The 18146-nt window shown below is 36.3% G+C and overlaps 8 protein-coding genes across 8 annotated transcripts; 5 read left to right on the top strand and 3 right to left on the bottom strand.

Annotated features, from left to right (window-relative positions):
• Window positions 1–95: 95 nt before the first annotated feature.
• Window positions 96–923, top strand: LHP1 (tRNA maturation protein LHP1; the record flags this gene model as incomplete). The annotated part of the gene is made up of 1 exon (XM_447145.1): window positions 96–923. The coding sequence occupies one exon, from the start codon at window positions 96–98 to the stop codon at window positions 921–923; it is 828 nt and encodes a 275-aa protein (XP_447145.1).
• Window positions 924–1566: 643 nt separating this feature from the next.
• Window positions 1567–2364, bottom strand: KNH1 (Knh1p; the record flags this gene model as incomplete). Its single annotated transcript, XM_447146.1, has 1 exon — window positions 1567–2364. One exon carries the CDS (start codon window positions 2362–2364, stop codon window positions 1567–1569), a length of 798 nt encoding a protein of 265 aa, XP_447146.1.
• A 1127-nt stretch (window positions 2365–3491) lies between these two features.
• Window positions 3492–4769, top strand: RIO2 (protein kinase RIO2; the record flags this gene model as incomplete). Its single annotated transcript, XM_447147.1, has 1 exon — window positions 3492–4769. One exon carries the CDS (start codon window positions 3492–3494, stop codon window positions 4767–4769), a length of 1278 nt encoding a protein of 425 aa, XP_447147.1.
• A 178-nt stretch (window positions 4770–4947) lies between these two features.
• RTT106 (Rtt106p) lies at window positions 4948–6309 on the bottom strand (the record flags this gene model as incomplete). Its single annotated transcript, XM_447148.1, has 1 exon — window positions 4948–6309. One exon carries the CDS (start codon window positions 6307–6309, stop codon window positions 4948–4950), a length of 1362 nt encoding a protein of 453 aa, XP_447148.1.
• Window positions 6310–7049: 740 nt separating this feature from the next.
• Window positions 7050–7922, top strand: SPS19 (2,4-dienoyl-CoA reductase (NADPH); the record flags this gene model as incomplete). The annotated part of the gene is made up of 1 exon (XM_447149.1): window positions 7050–7922. The coding sequence occupies one exon, from the start codon at window positions 7050–7052 to the stop codon at window positions 7920–7922; it is 873 nt and encodes a 290-aa protein (XP_447149.1).
• A 566-nt stretch (window positions 7923–8488) lies between these two features.
• EXO1 (Rad2 family nuclease EXO1) lies at window positions 8489–10513 on the top strand (the record flags this gene model as incomplete). Its single annotated transcript, XM_447150.1, has 1 exon — window positions 8489–10513. One exon carries the CDS (start codon window positions 8489–8491, stop codon window positions 10511–10513), a length of 2025 nt encoding a protein of 674 aa, XP_447150.1.
• A 4176-nt stretch (window positions 10514–14689) lies between these two features.
• Window positions 14690–15706, top strand: HMS1 (Hms1p; the record flags this gene model as incomplete). Its single annotated transcript, XM_447151.1, has 1 exon — window positions 14690–15706. The coding sequence occupies one exon, from the start codon at window positions 14690–14692 to the stop codon at window positions 15704–15706; it is 1017 nt and encodes a 338-aa protein (XP_447151.1).
• A 528-nt stretch (window positions 15707–16234) lies between these two features.
• DFG16 (Dfg16p) lies at window positions 16235–17935 on the bottom strand (the record flags this gene model as incomplete). The annotated part of the gene is made up of 1 exon (XM_447152.1): window positions 16235–17935. The coding sequence occupies one exon, from the start codon at window positions 17933–17935 to the stop codon at window positions 16235–16237; it is 1701 nt and encodes a 566-aa protein (XP_447152.1).
• Window positions 17936–18146: the final 211 nt, after the last annotated feature.

Here is an 18146-nt window from a genome sequence, read left to right on the forward strand (position 1 = left end):
CAAGGTATCCTTCATACGATATTAAGCGGTACTTCTTTTTTTTTCTTCGAGAAGGAAAGGAAAACGGTAAATAATACGATATAACACAAAGAAAAATGGCTGAGAACCAAGCTAGACGCAACTCCTATGGAAACATTGATTTCACAGAAGAGGTCTCCAAGCAATGCTTGAAACAAGTTGAATTTTACTTCTCTGAGTCTAACTTCCCATATGACAAGTTTTTGCGCACTACAGCTGAGAAGAACGATGGATGGGTTCCAATTACTACCATCGCTACCTTCAACCGTATGAAGAAGTTCAGACCAGTTGATAAGGTTGTTGAGGTGTTACGTACAAGTGAAATACTAGAAGTTTCAGAGAATGGTGAAAATGTAAAGAGACGTGTGCCATTGGTATGGAACAGAAACGACGAGAAATTCAAAGAGGCCAAGTTAGAACAGAACAAGAGGACACTTGTTGTTATGAACTTCCCTCATGACGAAGAGGCTGGTCAAGCTCAGGAGAAGAAAGAAGGTGAAGAAGAGAAGGAGGATAAGGATCTACAAGTTGAGATCGAAGAATTCTTCAGAAAACTGGCTCAAGTCAACCAAGTTAGATTGAGAAGAGATCACAAGAAGAACTTTCGTGGTACCGTTTTCGTGGAATTCAAGAACTACGATGAATGTAAGAAATTTGAAGATGAATACTCTGCTGGTAGCAAAGATGACAAAGAAGGTGGAGAGATTTTGTCCTTCAAGGGTAAGAGACTGAATATTCTGACTAAGAAACAATACGACATGCAAAGAGAGGCCACTAGATCCAAAAACTTCAGTGGCTCTGGTCAGAGATCTAGATCCTTCACTGGACACAGAAAAAACATGCCAAAGCCATCAAAGAAGAAAGATCAAGATTCTGAAAACTCTTCTGCCATCGCTGAAGAGTGATGTAACACGTACAGACGACCATATAATACTGTAAAATAATACAAAAATATAATTTAACTAAATTTACAGACAAAAAAAAGATAACATAGCATTTTAAAATCACGATCATTGATGGTTACAAAAATAATAATTTCAATTACAGTTCGATATAATAATACATAAATAGAACTGTTATAAATCATTAAAAAAAGTAAGTACTAGACAAGTGATAAAATTGCAAAAAGGAACACACAATCTTCGTCGTGGTAAAGGTATCATGAGGCATATATAGACTTTGGATCTGTTTCTGTGTAAGGTTGGTTTTGGAAGACTAGCATATAGACGCTTAGCAACTAATAAAGTATTTTGTTATCTCGTAAACCTCTTATCTTTGAATACAGTTGTGATGCATAGTGAATGTTTAAATTTTTTTCATTTTTTAATTTAACATGTTTTTAGGAATAGTACAACCCTTGGAATTAGAAGTAAAAGTGTGAAATCACAAGCATGGCATAGTGTGGTAGAATATTATCAAATAAAAGAATACATCATAAATCATAGTCAGTATGAGTCACAATTGGCAAACGCCGTAAAGTTGGTGGAAAGCTGAAAATTGTAACAAAGACAGCAAAAGAAAAGATCAGTAAGTAGAGTGAATATACTATTAACTTGTTTGCCTTCTTTTCCTTAGTTTGTCCATGTTAAGTTTCCTTGTGGTGAAAGACTGTCTCTTCTTCGGGTCGTACCAGCCACCATTATCTGAAGGAAATGGCGCGGGAGGGGCATAGTTATAGTCGGAAGAGATGTAGTAAGACCAGCCTGGTGTCAAAGTGGTGTGTTGCACAGGTGTTGCAGTTAGAGAAGTAAAGAAAGACACTGCACTGGTGGCGTACCTTCTGGACCAAGTGGTAGCAGTAATCTTAGTTCCGGGCTGCGTTTGCATTGGCGCAAATTTAGCCTTTCCGTTCTGTTCCCCGTAAGGTATGTCGAAACTCTTTGAATCGATGGTGGCACCAAGGTCACCGGTGGTGACACGGGTTTCAGGAGTCGGTGGTGCAGTTATTAGCAATGTGTCCGGCAGTTTACTGCCGGTCATACCAGTCAGTTTAAACCTCGGGGAGTAGTGTATCGTGTAACCGTCCGTGGTAGCAGCGTATATCTGTACATAGTAGTAACCGTTGGCACCGACACTCTGCGACACTTCAGCTTCGAAGTCCGTAGTGCCTATGTCCGACAGCTTCCCAATCACTTTGAAAGCCTCAATCTTGTAGTTGGGACCCGAGCAAAGCGAAAATGTCAGCGACGTGAAATCATCCTGCGAAGGCGTGTTGGGCGTGAACAGCCATTGTATAGGTATCTTTGCAGTACCTCCAGAAGCATCAAAGGATTGGTCCAGTGACGGACCCACAACAGCTATATCAGCAGCGACTAGCTGCATCAACAGCAATATTATCGAGAGCATTTGATTGGTATTATATTTTTCAGTTTTAGTTTAGTTTTGTAATCGGCGAGGGCTAATTGATTATTTGTCTCATATACGTTTCAAATTCCTAATACGCGTGCTCTAATCCCCCCATCCCATTTATATACAATTCTCAATCCCCGTCTCGAGGTTCACTTTGGCTCATTTTTTGTTTTCGGTTTTGCACTTACAGGCCCATTCATCGTCCAAACCCCCCACACTCTACGCACCTTTCTGTGGAAATAAATATTACTTTTTTTCAACATTGCGAGTTGTCACCAAACAATGAAACGATATCGCAATTTTTAATTTTTTTTCATTTTGTTCAGCTATGCTCCCAGATAGCAAAATGCTCTTTCTGCGCATTATTCCACATTGCGACGTTGGTCATCAGATGTGTCTCTCCTCAAAACTCTGTTTAGAAATATGTTTTTTGTGCATGGTTATCTGTGTGCTGCTTCCCGTTCTCTCCTAATATATTTGTGCTGCCTATATGGCTATGTGACATTGGAAAATTTTCTTACACAGAATGGCCAGCACAAATGCGTACATGCTCATCAGAGCTTGATACGCAGTGGGAACCTGGATATCTTCACTCTTAGATAACAGATTTGTCGTAAATCACATGCGAGAGTTAAAATACCGTGCGGAGGAGGCAGTCCAGTACGAAGTCCGTACTAAACTCTTGAAACATATCATAACAGTTCCTCGTACAAGCGTTCGTACAGCCATGTTTGCGATACTTCGTTTGTTCTGCGGTTTGTTCTGCGGTTTCTTCGACGTCAAACAGGATTTACATTCCTGTGATTCTTAAACCAAAAAAACTGCTAAAAATACTGATACTCTTTTGTGCGCGTTCCGTAAGGGGAAATATTAATTGCATGGGTCTGCACTCAACAAGGACGAAAAGGGTCGTCTGAAGATACGTCAACCTTTGGAACTATCTGGGGAGAGGCCGTGTTACGTAACCTTTCACGTTGGCAGTGTTAGGATGAGATCATGTGACTGAAAAATTATTGCCTGCGCTGAGGGAAGAAAAAAAAAAATTTGCGATGAGCTATATAATAGGTAGTATTGGTTAGGTATACAAAAGACAAGGAAGAAGAGCCGGAAACAATACGCACAAGATGAAGCTGGATACCTCGCATATGCGGTACTTGACCGCGGATGATTTCAAAGTGCTGCAGGCCGTTGAGCAAGGGTCGCGGAACCACGAGATTGTTCCTACGCAGCTGATCCACCAAATCTCGAAGATGCGTTCCATATCCGGTACCAACAGGTCTATCAGTGATCTGGCGAAACTGAAGCTGATCTCGAAAGTGCGTAATGCGAAGTATGACGGTTACAGACTGACTTACAACGGTATCGACTACCTGGCGCTGAGGACGCTGCTTAATCAGGAAGTGGTGTACAGTGTGGGTAACACCATCGGTGTCGGTAAGGAGTCCGATATCTACCAGGTGAGTGATAGAAACGGTACCGCAAAAGTTATGAAAATACACAGACTGGGTAGAACCTCGTTTCATACAGTGAAAAACAACAGAGACTACCTGAGAAACAGCAGGCAAGGTACAAACTGGATGCACCTCTCTAAGTTGGCCGCTAGTAAAGAATTTGAGTTTATGTCTATGCTTTACGCTAAGGGCTTCATTGTCCCACAGGCGTATGGTTGTTCTAGACATGTGGTGGTCATGGATTTAATCGATGGTTATCCGATGAGAAGACTAAGAGAACATAAAAATATTCCAAAGCTGTACAGCGACCTAATGACGTTCATTGTCAAGCTGGCAAATAGCGGGTTAATTCATTGTGATTTCAACGAGTTCAACATTATGATCAAAAACGATGAAGCCGTCACAGATGAAAAGGACTGTGGCTTTGTAGTTATTGATTTCCCACAATGTATTTCCATACAGCATAAGGACGCTGAGTTCTATTTCAAAAGAGATGTTGACTGTATAAGAAGGTTTTTCAAGAAGAAATTAAAGTATGATCCACAGCCTGAAGCTGGTATGTTGGATACCGACGGTTTCGGTGAAGGATACAAATATGCATACCCAGATTTCAACCGTGATGTCAAGAGAACTGATAATCTAGATGAACTAATGCAAGCATCAGGATACAGTAAAAAACACCCCGGTGATAGATACCTAGAAGAAGCTGTTGAGAGCATGAGAAATGCGGAATACAACTCCGATGATGATATTGATGTAGCAGAAGATCGGAGTGAGGAAGAAAGTGATTCGGATTATGACTATTATTATACAGAAGAGGATGAAGAGAGTGGTGAAGATAGTGATGGAGATAGTGAGGAAGAAGAAAATGAACGAATTATTGAAGCTTTGTCCTCAGGAGTTGGCAACTTAAAAATGGACAAGTTGGGTAATTATATACTGGAAGATTAAGCTATCTTAGGTGTATGATTATTAGTTACTAATTATCTATAAATAGTATTATTACATTGCATATTAAAATTGTCATTTTCATAATTTCTAACATTCTAAATTAAGGTCTGTCTAATGGTAAAATTTTTTGCAAATATTGCGAAGTAATTTGTCTTAGCTAAATTGATAATGTGCAATACTAGTCATATTCAACGCCAGAGCCTTCCTCGTCGTCTTCATTGTCTTCAAGCTCTATAGGAATATCAAAGCTTGGTGTTTCAATAGGAAAATCGAATAAACCAGCATTTGAACTGTTCTTATTTATCGGGGTTGTTTTAGATATAAGTTGATTTACAGCAGGATTTGCTTGTTCTTGAATTATTTCATCCTCCTCAAAATCTTCTTCTGCATAGTCTCCACCATCAGCTTCTTCGTCTTCTTCATTCTCCTCTTCGTTGTCTTCCTCTTCTACCTCACTTCCGTCGGACAAGTCGCTATTGTCCTCGAAATTTCCGTCAGCTTCTTCATCATCTTCTGAGTCAAAGGGTATCTCGTTAATGTTGCCTTCTGTCTCCATTTGTTTAGTTGCCTCTTGTAAAGCGCTTGGTTGATCGGATGTATTGTTCTGCTGTTTGTTTTTGTTCGCAGTTTTAGCCTTTAATTCTTCGCTCATCGATTCATCCTTAACTTGTTTCAATTTAACGTAGTCATCAATTTTAGAGTATTCAGTTTGATCAATCATCGAGAATTCAAATTTTGTACCATAACCATCGTCAACCTTTTTTATTAGAGTAACATTAAAAGTCAATCTTGTTATTGAAGAGTACGATATAGATTCAATGTTTGAAGATTCGAATACTAAAATAGGTTTCTTAAAACCAAAAATTATTATTTCTGGCAAAAAATAGAGAGTACCTTCCTTGGTACCCCTATGGCACTCTACATGGAATGATGGTACAGGCTGCTCTACCGATGGGTTGAAGGGATTGGCAATTTTGAATCCTGTTAAAATAGCTTGCTTTCTGATATATTCAGTGCACTTGTTGAAGTCATCTACTTCTTGCCCTATTAATCCCATACTTTTAAACTCAGTTAATACATTTTCTTTGTTCATGGTTAGTAAAATTGGATCTTGGTCCTTGTCGTTGACCTTCTTTAATTGAACGAAAAGATATAGCAAATTTGGCTTTTCAGGTACAGGTAAAAATGTACCCATCTTCACATTGTCTTTTAAATTAGAAATTGAAAACTCTGATACACCATTTTTGACTAAGGATAATTGTGGTTTATGATCAATGCTCGACAAATGTAAAACTAGGTCCAACTTCTTCCTAATTGGCGATAGTACAGAGACGTTTTTCAAAGAGAATATGATATTTTGTTCATCGATAACTCCATTGCTAGTCACCTTCCGTTTTTTCTCTATATTATCACTGTGACTCAGACCATAATTGTATAATTCCTGAAACACCTCCAATGAGCTCGGCAGTGCCCTCGTGATGTTCCTTATTTTGTTCTGAAGCTCTTTAGGAAGCTCATTTAGAAAATCGAAGCTGCTCATTATAATGCACACGTCTATTCAGATATCAACCTTGATGTAGTATCTCGTTCTGACTGCAATATCAATTCCAAACAATAGAATGCACACTAGTTTTATTATTCTAATTACTCGAATCATTTCTGCGATGGGCGATAGTCGTGTTTTTTAAATAGCACTGCATACGTATATAAGATGTATAGTGTCACAGCTATGCGATGAGCTAAGCTAGACACCGATAAGATGCTACTAAGCTGAGTTGTACAGATAAGAGGAATTGTTCTTTAACTGTCTCTCAACCTTAGCAAATATAGTTGAAGTAAGACATAAAAATGAATGGCAATTTATGCCATAATTGAAAGTATGGGCCTAAATAAACCAGACCAAAATTGGTGGTCATGATTGTGTGAGTGTTGGGAGGTGCCTCTTCTGTATATGCATTTCATTATTCAAGAAGTATAGTTAACATACTCATCCATTTGAGAGATCAGTTTCGTAAAGGGAATATGAATGGCTGTTGTAAGAGCTTCGGGAGAAGATAAACTCCGAAGATCACTTTTGTCTTACTGTGTTAATCTTTAAAGGGAGTGATGAGGTTATGTTGACTATTGGAGTAACAACATTGACAATACAATATATAACACTGGAAGACTGACGACTATATATATAATGGCAGCAAGCTCGTTATAAGTTTAAATTATGAATTGGGAGTTTGAGGAGACTTGCGAAACCTATACTAGCTCAACAAAAAAAGAGAATTTGAGATGGTGAACACACTAGACAAGACATTCCTTGAAAAAAGTTCATGGAAGCCTGATTTATTCAAGGGGAAAGTGGGATTTGTGACTGGCGGTGCTGGGACTATCTGTCGAGTACAAGTTGAAGCATTGGTCTTGCTTGGCTGTAAAGTAGCCATCATTGGCCGTGATCACGAGAAAACAGAGAGAGTTGCCAAAGAGATATCTAGTTTGGTTGACAACCCTGATGCTGTATTGCCTATTTCCAAAGTTGATGTAAGAGAGGTTAAACAGTTAGAAAGTGCAGTAAAGAGGACAGTTGACAGGTATGGGAGGATTGATTATGTTATTGCAGGGGCAGCCGGAAACTTCATATGCGATTTTAATCACTTGTCGGCAAATGCATTCAAATCTGTTGTTAGTATCGATTTGTTAGGAAGTTTTAATACTGCAAAGGCTACTATGCCAGAACTTATCAAAAGTAGAGGTTCGATTTTATTCGTATCCGCAACGTTCCATTATTACGGGGTACCATTCCAATCGCACGTAGGAGCAGCGAAGGCGGGTATTGATGCTCTCTCTAATGCTTTAGCAGTAGAAATGGGTCCATTTGGTGTGAGATCAAATTGTATAGCACCAGGGGCAATCCAAGGTACAGAAGGTTTCGATAGACTAATTGGTGACGCCAGTAAGAAGAAAACTACTAGTAAAATTCCATTGCAAAGGTTAGGAACAACCGAAGATATTGCCCAGGCAACAGTATACTTATTCTCTCCAGCAGCTTCATATGTCAGCGGTACAATTCAAATTGTTGACGGAGCGATGTGGCACATAGGAACTCATTTTGCACATGAATTATACCCTGACCTTCTATTTAAAGATCCAAAGGCCAAGTTATGACTAGTAGATATGTTATATAGCTCTTTTATATATTCTGCAGGTAAATGTACTACAATTTCATTTATGCTCACAATAAGATTTTGAACATTAGTTTGTCGGTTATGTTTGATATTGTTAATGGTCGCCGATATATTTTTTGCATTTGTCTGTTATATTAACAAATTAAGCCTGGGTAAATGTATAACATCCAGCTGAATCAGACTACTGCACTTAATTTTGGCTGACCATTACCTGATCAACAATTGCTCATTGTTATATTTTGCTTGCGATGAGTTGACATTGCACAACTTTTAAGTTTCGCGTTTTGAAAAAAAAAAAAAATAATAATAATAATACATATAATGATACACGCTTTCTGTATCCCGTCCGTTTCTACTATTGAATTATTAGCATTTTAGCACCAGCCATAACAACAATTGTGTCTTACTTTCACTTTCAGATAGTACTAAGCTTATTCGGAATTGCAGTTGTCAGCTCATAATAATATTCGTGGGAATATCAACCATTAGCAGACTATTGAAGGGGACAACTGACATCAGTTCTAGAGGTCATTAAACTAGTATAAAATGGGTATTCAAGGATTACTCCCACAATTGAAACCTATACAGAACCCCGTTTCGTTGAGGAGGTATGAAGGGCAGACATTGGGTATTGATGGATACGCATGGTTGCATCGCGCTTCGTGCTCATGTGCCTACGAATTGGCTATGGGGCTGCCGACAGAGAAATACTTGAAGTTTTTCATAAAGAGATTTAATATGTTAAAATCATTTGGCGTAACACCATATTTGGTATTTGATGGTGATTCTATAAATGTGAAGCAGGAAACGAACAAAAAGAGACGAGAGAAGAGGCAGGAGAATAGAGAAATAGCTATGCGCTTATGGCAGTCTGGGAACAAGCGAAATGCAATGGATTACTTTCAGAAATGTGTTGATGTAACGCCAGAAATGGTCAAATGTGTGATAGATTATTGTAAAAACAATGGTATAAAATATATTGTCGCCCCATTTGAAGCTGATCCACAGATGGTATATTTAGAGAAAAAAGGATTGATTCAAGGAATAATTGCAGAAGACTCAGATCTATTGGTTTTTGGATGTCGACGGTTGGTTACCAAGTTAAACGATTTTGGTGAGTGTATTGAAATTTGTAGAGACAGTTTTGGCCAATTGACATCCAAATTCCCCATTGGACAACTATCTAATGAAGAAATAAGAATGATGGTATGTCTTTCAGGTTGTGATTATACCAATGGTATTCCCAGGATTGGTCTTATTAAAGCTATAAAATTGGTTATGACACATCGAAATATGGATAGAATTCTGATGTCATTGCAAACAGAAGGGAAATTTTCTGTACCTGAGAATTTCTATGATGAATATCGATATGCTGATTATTCTTTTCAGTTTCAAAGAGTGTTCTGTCCATTGAGCAAACAAATTGTATCTTTGACTGAGATACCAATGGGACTTCAGTCTGATAAAATACTTCACAGCTGCATTGGCAAGGCAATATGTAGGTTGGATGGTACTAAGAGATATTGTTTAAATGATGAAATAGACCACGAAATCCATGGTTACCTGGCTAGGGGTGACCTCAATCCATATGACTTCACTAAGAGGCTTGTTAATAGGGAGCATAAACTACAATTACAATCCAAGTCCGATATGAGCATCACTTATGATCCGAGTAACGAACAAAAGTCTAGGAAGGTGCTTTCTATTGACACTTTTTTCAGTAGTGTTCCAGAAATTAAAGGGCAAGGTACAAGCTCAAATAAACAACCAGTTTATGAGGATTTTGTTGAAAAGAAATACACACAATTAATATCTAACAGAAAATTGGGTAGGAAGAGTGATTGCAATAATAAAGTAACTAGTAAATTTTTCACATCTAATCAAGAGTCAAATAGCAGAACTGCAGGGCTAAATGGATGTAACTTGAACTCGATCGAACAAGCCACAGAAAAAATAATTATATCAGATAACGAAAGTGAAACAGATTTGCCTGAATCCGAATTACCGACTCAAGTGGAAGCGCAAAATACTCCGACCGAATTTTCCTTGTCAATTGCAAGCAGTCAAAGTAAAAGCACATCTGATGGCTTTAATTCATTTGAGGTGACTAGTCAAAGAGATGAAATCGGAAATACTAGTGAGGAACATGAAGATATATCAGAGCTTATTGACCTCTCAGATAATAATGATGTTGACAATTCCACAAATTTGGTATCAGGTTTGAGAAATATCAAAACAGAAAATTCAATCCCTTCACTGAAATTAGAAAATGTAAGACGAGCCAACCCTCATAAATTTGATCTCTCAATAAGCTCATATGAAATAAAGAAACCTAAGACTGAAATTTTAAAACCTTCAAGGGTATTAAAGCCACGTAATGTGAACCAGAAACCAAGTTCTGGTATTATTCCTAATATTATTGGTGACAAGCATTCAAGAGACAGACTGAAAAGAGATGTTGGTAAACAGAGAGTTTTGGCCTCAAAAGCAAAGGCATTACAAACTGAAACCAGCACTAGAAAAACTGGAAACAAGTTGCTACAGCAATATGTTTATAATCCCTCAAAATAATAATGACAAATCCACTTATGATTTCATATATGTTGTTAACTAAAACTTTTAGAACTACATATAACCAGTCTGCATCATTTACTTAGATATAGTTTCTATATTTTTGCAACGCACATATATTGTATGTCACTCAGTGGTGTAGATCGTAAGCTATTATACATCATTGGCATATGGTTGTAATGCGCTTGATATTTTTTATGATATTACTTTTGTACAATTTATTTGCTAATTTCATAAATGTGTTTATCCATTCCAGTTTGCTTAAGAACTGTAGAATATAAGCGCCTAGTAAGTATAGCTTCGAACAATATAAACTGCACTAAAGATTGGCCAGGTTAAGATGATCGGTTGAAACAGAGAATAAATAAAATTATTTCTTAGTAATCAAAAATATCTTGAAATATATCCAACTTTAGTTCTTAATTTCTATTTCATGTGAAATCTAACCGGTTATGAACGGGGATTGCGTTGCTGCCCCGGTGCAAGAAATGAGATATGCACTAATTCTACTATATTATTCCTATTTGTACATGGATTCGTGTAGTTACTTTGCTACGTATTTTTCTAAGCGATAGCATTTATCCCGAGAGGAAAGTCACTGTGTAATTTTAGTTAAACTGAGCTAGTAACTATTAAGTACTTCTTGATTTTATCGAATAGCCATGTAACATATCTAGGCACTGTTAGCCAGCTATCTTATCATGTTGGTTACTTTGCATGAAAATATACTGGGATGAATTAGTGCCGACTATCAAAATATGTTTTACTATCTCGTATTTTGTAAAGTAGAAGTATTGTTATATTTTTAATGAGTATAAGACCGAGATTTTGGAGAGGGGTTACTTCATACTAAGTGGTTTGGCTTACTTCCTATTTATTGTTTGATGTATATTTGCTTATTAATTCCAGCATTTGTTTTTGGTAAATCAACGGAGAAGAAAATCTTTGAGAAGAAAAAGAAAAAGGGTTGAGAGAAGAATGAATACAACCGGAAGCTCATGATATAGCATATTCTGCGCGGTCTTGGAGCAGGTCATGGAGCAAATGTCAATATAGCATACAGAAATTTTTACAGGAAATAATTCATGCAGCAAAAGCAAGGTTCTTTTCAGGATCGGTATGGACGTTTGGAAAGTCGGGAACTCATTGATCTATAAGGGTGAGAAATTGATTTTACGTGCAATTTTCAAATGCAACGGATTCATCCCGGGAAATTTTTAAATCAGCATTCACTTTTCTCGAGCATGACTGCACCGTGGCTTTGGTAGCTTACTAAACCTCCGCAAGCTTGTAGAAAACTGCTTTGTTTGATGATGAGTATGTCAAATAAAAAAGAAAGAGTTGTCACTCTACAATATTTTATTCGTAAAACAGGAACTGTGAAAATTGTCTGAGTAGATTAATATATTCATAATGTATACATTACAAACACATTCGAACTATAACACCGTTGGTAGCACAAAAAGTATTATTCCTAGTGTAGAGTATAGATTAATTTGATATATGGAAACTAATTGTCCCAGTTGCAATAAAGTATACTGTGCTACAGGTTGAAAGTCTGAAATTAAGACAAAATATTTCAAGAAAAAAAAATCATACGATTTTGGCTACGTTGCTTTAATGGCCGGAAATTCATGCTTTTGAAATATTCCCATTTTAAACATTTAAGAGTTGATCACGCTATTAGTTGCTACTTGATGCTCTTGCTGTCCTGTTTGCTTTGAATAGATGTTATATTATGGGTCGGTTCGGGCTGATCTCTGGTGTCATGAGAATATGAGAACTTGCCGTAGTGATAATGGCCTGCAGCTAGCTTCAATAACTGGGCCAGCCTATGTCACATTATAGTTTTAATAGGGCCTTACCCGTTGAAAAATTCCCTCATGGTCATGTGGAAGATATTTTATTGCTTTACTTGAATAGCAGGATTGAAAACTCTAGCTAGCCTGCCTTCGGGTGAATTTCTCCATACTACTCATTCAATGGGAGTTTTTTTAATGTAGCCGTTACTCCTCGAAGAAAAAAAACCCTGTACTAGTATTGTGTATACAATTGATACAGATGTAGTAAGCAGGTGGTATCTTCTATTATGAACGCAATTTTACAGAACTTTCATTTACCTATCCTGAGGAATACATAGCATGACTGCTAATTATTAATTAGGTGGTTTTTCGATATGAGGGAAAGATCTTTGATTATCCCACTCTTCTAAATGTAGTATTAGGTGATTGGGTACACTAAAACCGAGCACAATTATTTCTCAACCCCTTGCTGTGTCTACTTGTTACTATAAACAGATGTATGGATTCAGTCACAGAATATTCTAAAATCATTTGAACTATGCTATTTCCCGCATTGATTGAATTTTGTATTGGTAGACTTTTGCTGATTGCGCAGCATTTGTCTGGCCTTTTTGTATTTCGTTTGTCAGGGATTTCAAGAAAAGAACTATGCTACCAAACTTTTATTATATTTTATGAAAGTTTTGCCAGTGGGCAATCTGCAGAGTTTATGCCAATGTCCTCCAGAGTAACAATAGGACAGATAAGAAAAAAGTGTAACTCATAATATACAGCTAACTAGTAGAGATGGACTTAACAGAGACGGGTCTTTACCTCATTATCCACTACATAGGGGAGACCGGAAGACCATTATGCTCTGGCTACATTGTCGACACAGTATGGTTTTATTTTTCTATTTTTTATGCGTTGATTTACTAATCGATTAAGATGTAACGCTTATCAACGGATGGACTTCCACAAATAGAAATTATTCTAAAAAGAAAAAGATAACTTCTTGCGGAAAAATACCCTAAAAGAGTTCTTAATCCTTTTTCTTGTAGTCCCGAAGCTTTTTTTCCGGGCTATTTCTGCTTAATAGGCTCTATTACCTTTATTAGTCAACAGGATCAAATCTTCTTAATAGGAAGATATTAACATATCAATATTGTATGTCTGTGGTAATTAGCTGAATTGTACAAGACTTTTGTGCCTTGTATCGTATTTGAGCTTCCTTGTCACCTCTTATATTGCTATGTTGTAATATCTCGTTTCTACAGTTGTAGGATTATTTGTTACAGAACTGTGGGACTAGAATATACTCAGATTTTAATATTACTTTACACACAAGAAATGTGGTGTACCTAGGGTTATCTTCTTTATTGGGAAGACACCCTGGTTAAGAGGGTATATGCACACCAAGAAAAAAGAAATTCCATTAATGACTAAAAGAAACATAGATTTTCTAACTGCTTGAATCTTTTTCTTTTCTATTCCGGTAGAAAGATTTAATTCAACTGTTAATTACCAAAACGATTAGTAAACAATCGCTTTCGATAATACTGATGATCCATGATGCGAATTACTTATTGTTACTCATATCAAGGGTCGGATAGCCGGTGTAACTCCATTTTGGCTCCATGAATCCTTGTGAACTAACATACTCTTTCTAGGGTGCCTACTTAAAGTAGAGGGCTCGCATAGTTTGTTGTACTTGTATCTTCGGTTATTCAATAAGAGGAGAGCTTAGAGGTACTTTGATTTTCTGTGAGTTGGTAAGGGTTCTAGTTATCGAAATATCGGAGAGTTATGGATTACAAAGTCTAAAACTAATTTATTACAATTTCAAAGAGAGCCCGCTCCATTTTTTTAGTAGACCAGGATTTGCAAATTTTACTTGTTTCCTAGTTATAATTCATTTTGATTTTAATCTACTGACTGTATTTTATTTTTGATTTTATTATTAGTTGGTCATAGAATACCAACTGAAATTTCACTATATGAATAATATCTGACTATTTGATTGCCATATATATTTCGTGAATTTCTGAAGATCGGCATAGCTAGTAGATTTCCATCTCTTTTTCTATAATAACAGTTAAGGCTATATTCTCCTCGTTAAAAAAAAAAAAAAACTATTGTTAAACAGATAGTATTGAATTTGGTACCAAAATTCGCTTTTTTTTGTTTTATTCTTTTTTGCAACAGATAATAAAAGAACATTGTGTATCAAGCATTTCATCGTCGGCATAATAATACAAATAAATCAGTCAAAGGTCAAGAAGTTGACCCTAGTACAGACATTTGAAAAGGAAATTTTTATCTTATACGTTGTTTATATGGTTCAATTACTGAACAAAAGACATTAACTGAAAGTTACATCTGGAATCCAAGCATCATGAAGTTCCATAAACAAATAAAATCTATTCTTTCTACCCAAGAGAATTTTGATAATATACAACTATTTAGTAGTCAGGAGGCTGTCAATCAAATGAACATGGTCATTCCGTTGTTTCCAGACCAATCTGATGAACTTCGGTCTGGAAATGGAGATAGTGAGCAGAATTGGAGAAATCAAGGTGATGTTCATATCGATCATTCAGTACCGTGCAGTTTAAATGAAGATTGGATTGATTGTAAATCGGATGGTGAATCTCAGCAGTCTGTCTCGTCATTTGGTAATACATGCACTACTGGATCTGAGCCAAAGCATTTCGAATCCGCAACGAGTTCAATGCAGACGTCGTCCCAGTTTATGAATGAGAAACACAGTTTCATTGATGAGCAACCATTTCCTAGCTTTACAGAGCCTGCAGATATTGAAAGTCGTATGGAAAAGGCTTTTGATTCTCTAATTTCAGAAAATGTTCTAACTATCACTGATGAAAAGAGAGGTAAAAACACATCGACACAATGTGTTTCAACAAAGGAAAGCGTTATTGATAAGAATCAGCACATACCATTTTGTGTTTCAAGAACTATGGGTAAAAATAAGAATGGTTTGATGGGTGCTAATATGCATGTTCTCGATGTAAGAAATGACAAATACTGTAAAAAAAATACAAAAACTCAGACGCCAAAAGGTAGTAAGAGAGCACTCCATAGTATTGTTGAAAAGAAATACAGAACAAACATTAATGAGAGGTTAGCTGAACTTAAAAATACTGTTCCAACAATCCGTTATACCTATAAAAAGCTATGCAATATACCTTTGACAGAAGCAGATCATCGGCAATTAAATGGTATGGAACCAGCTAGAAAACTTAATAAAGCATCAATCTTGCACAAAGCTACAGAGTATATCAAATTTCTTGAAAATGAAAACTCTGATCTGAAAGCTGAAAATGCAAGATTGCAAAACATCATAAACTTGTCCTTTAACCTACAACAAAGAATTACGCCACTGAATATGTAAGATTGGTCTGAAAGACTAAAGAGTCCGGAGAGAGATTATTTATAATTTAATCGTTGTTTATTTAAAGATTTTAGAGCATTAATGAGGTAACACTATTTCACTCTTTTGACGAAATTGAGAGAATAATTATGTAAAAATTCAAGCATCATTTATATTATTTACAAAACTTTCGTTGTCGCCGATGATTCATAAAAATAGAATAGTATTTTAGTGAAAAAGCTTACACGCTAAACTAAATTCTTCAAAATACGCTAAAGAAGTGTTTGCGTCTACCAATTGAAATCTAGTCTTGAGCACCCCCAAAAAGTAGATAGGAATTATTCTATTAGAAGTTTCATAAATAATAATGAATAGTGAAACATTGAGGGGGGGGGTATTGGTTTGTGAAACTAATTAAGATAGTCACTGTTGTTTCCGATTCATTCCTCAATAATAGGATTTTTTCGTGAACATTATCGTAAAAGTTACTTCTGAAAAAATCAGTACCAAAAGTAGTGATAACACTCAAAGTAGCTGGATACCGATATTCTAGAGCTTCTTTTTCCTTCGGGCACCTGGGTACGCTCTCAACAAATACTTCGCCGTATTCAAATGTGGTGTGATTTTGTTAGCAGAGGAGCTCTCATAAATTTCACCTGAATTTCTTTGAGGGCTCACACGAGGTGATGCCTTGTCAATGTAAAAATCAGAGATCAGGCCACCAGAGTTAATATTATTATCTTCTCTAGAGATGAAATGATCTCCTAAAGTAGTAATATCTCTATTTTCATTAAATGAGTTTGTTCTTATCTGCCTTCCCAGAACAGTTTTTCGCGAAGCAATAATTTTCTTCTTTTCCAGCACTCCAATTAAAGCCCATACATTAACAGTAATCAAAGCCCTCAAAAAATAAACAATGTTGTAAGCCCATCTTCTATGATAGTATTCGCCCATTGTAAAAAAAATTGTGGCCCAGTAGGATAGACCAAATAATACGATATTGTAAGCTAATAGCGGCAAAATATCTTGGTAGTCCTTCCATAATACTTTCAAATGATAGTAAGACCATTTAAAGTAGTTGAAAAAACCATTGAAAAGATAAAATACTAGCCTTAGACCTTTTTTCATTACTACAACGAATATATTTTGAGACTTATTAGCAAAAGAGTAACTAGCCTTCTCGCAATTATCACAAGTTTCATTTGTGGTGGTAAATTTAGATGAAGTTTCAGAAGTGTCGATATCGCAACCGCCCTTCTGTACCTTAGGTCTAAGAACGAATGCAAAATTTGACCAAACAAAATACACTAGCAATAAACAAAAGATTGTGTAAATTATAATTTCAAATGATTTGAATGCAACATGAATTGAGGGTTTAGTGTTGGTCCACAGTAGAAGACAAAACAAAATATCATCAATCAACATTAGGATGATAGCTAGGCAAATATGATAGTGTTTGAAGTGCCTGACACCATTGGGAAGCTTCTTAACATGTTCAACCCACTTCAAAGAAACGGTTGGATACATGTATATTATAATGAGCAGCCAATTAAAGTGTGTGAATACACTATATATCAAATCACAGCTCTTTACTAGATTCGAGTTTATGATGATACTCTCGTACTCTTCAGATCTTTGATAGTTGTTGTAGTATTGGGGTTGGATGACATTAATGACCGTCCTATTTAATATAATTGCTTCAGTTATTGCCGAAAAAAGAACGAATATAAGAACGAGTTTATTTTGTCTGTTGTGATCATCAGCCGGTAGTAATACGACGACTGTAAAGAGCATCCAATATGCTATGCAAATTGAAATTTGGCCAAAGCATATCAATAACATACCGAGATAAAATTTGTCTGTTTTCGCAAGTACAGTACCACTACCTAATCCTTCATAAGTCATTAAATCACTTATATTTCGAACAGCATTTTGCATGATATTTTCAAGAATCACAGAATTTTTATCATTTGTATTATTAGAACAATGGATAAAAACCAGAGGTGATTTAGCGGTATAATTCAGAGCTCCAGAGTTTAGATCATTATCAGCTGAAGATACAATTCCTCCAGAGAAGAGGTTAGCAACGCATGAGTATGCTTTATCATGCAATAGTTGATTTGTACTATTGATTGTCTCAAAAATTGTAGAGTTAAGTATCCCGCTTAATTTCCATAAATTATTATTAAGGTCTTTCCCATAATTATTGGATTTTAGGTAACCATAGCTCGAGTCGTTAAAGTTCGGCATTTAAGTTTGCATTATGTGGGCTTCTCCAGTACAAATGTTAATCTTTGATCCGTCCTTTTTAAAAAGTATTAGGAGTTGTAAATTCAACTTTGGTAATCCGTGATATAACACCCTATAGATGAGCGAAATAAAATTGTTATTAACAATAGGTTCTTTTTAGGACTAGGTTCTTATCAACAAATGTTAAAACACACAAATGGGTGTCATGTAT

The sequence above is a fragment of the Nakaseomyces glabratus genome, chromosome H (genome assembly GCF_010111755.1).
Source record: "Nakaseomyces glabratus chromosome H, complete sequence".
NCBI classification, from domain to species: Eukaryota; Fungi; Ascomycota; class Saccharomycetes; order Saccharomycetales; family Saccharomycetaceae; genus Nakaseomyces; species Nakaseomyces glabratus.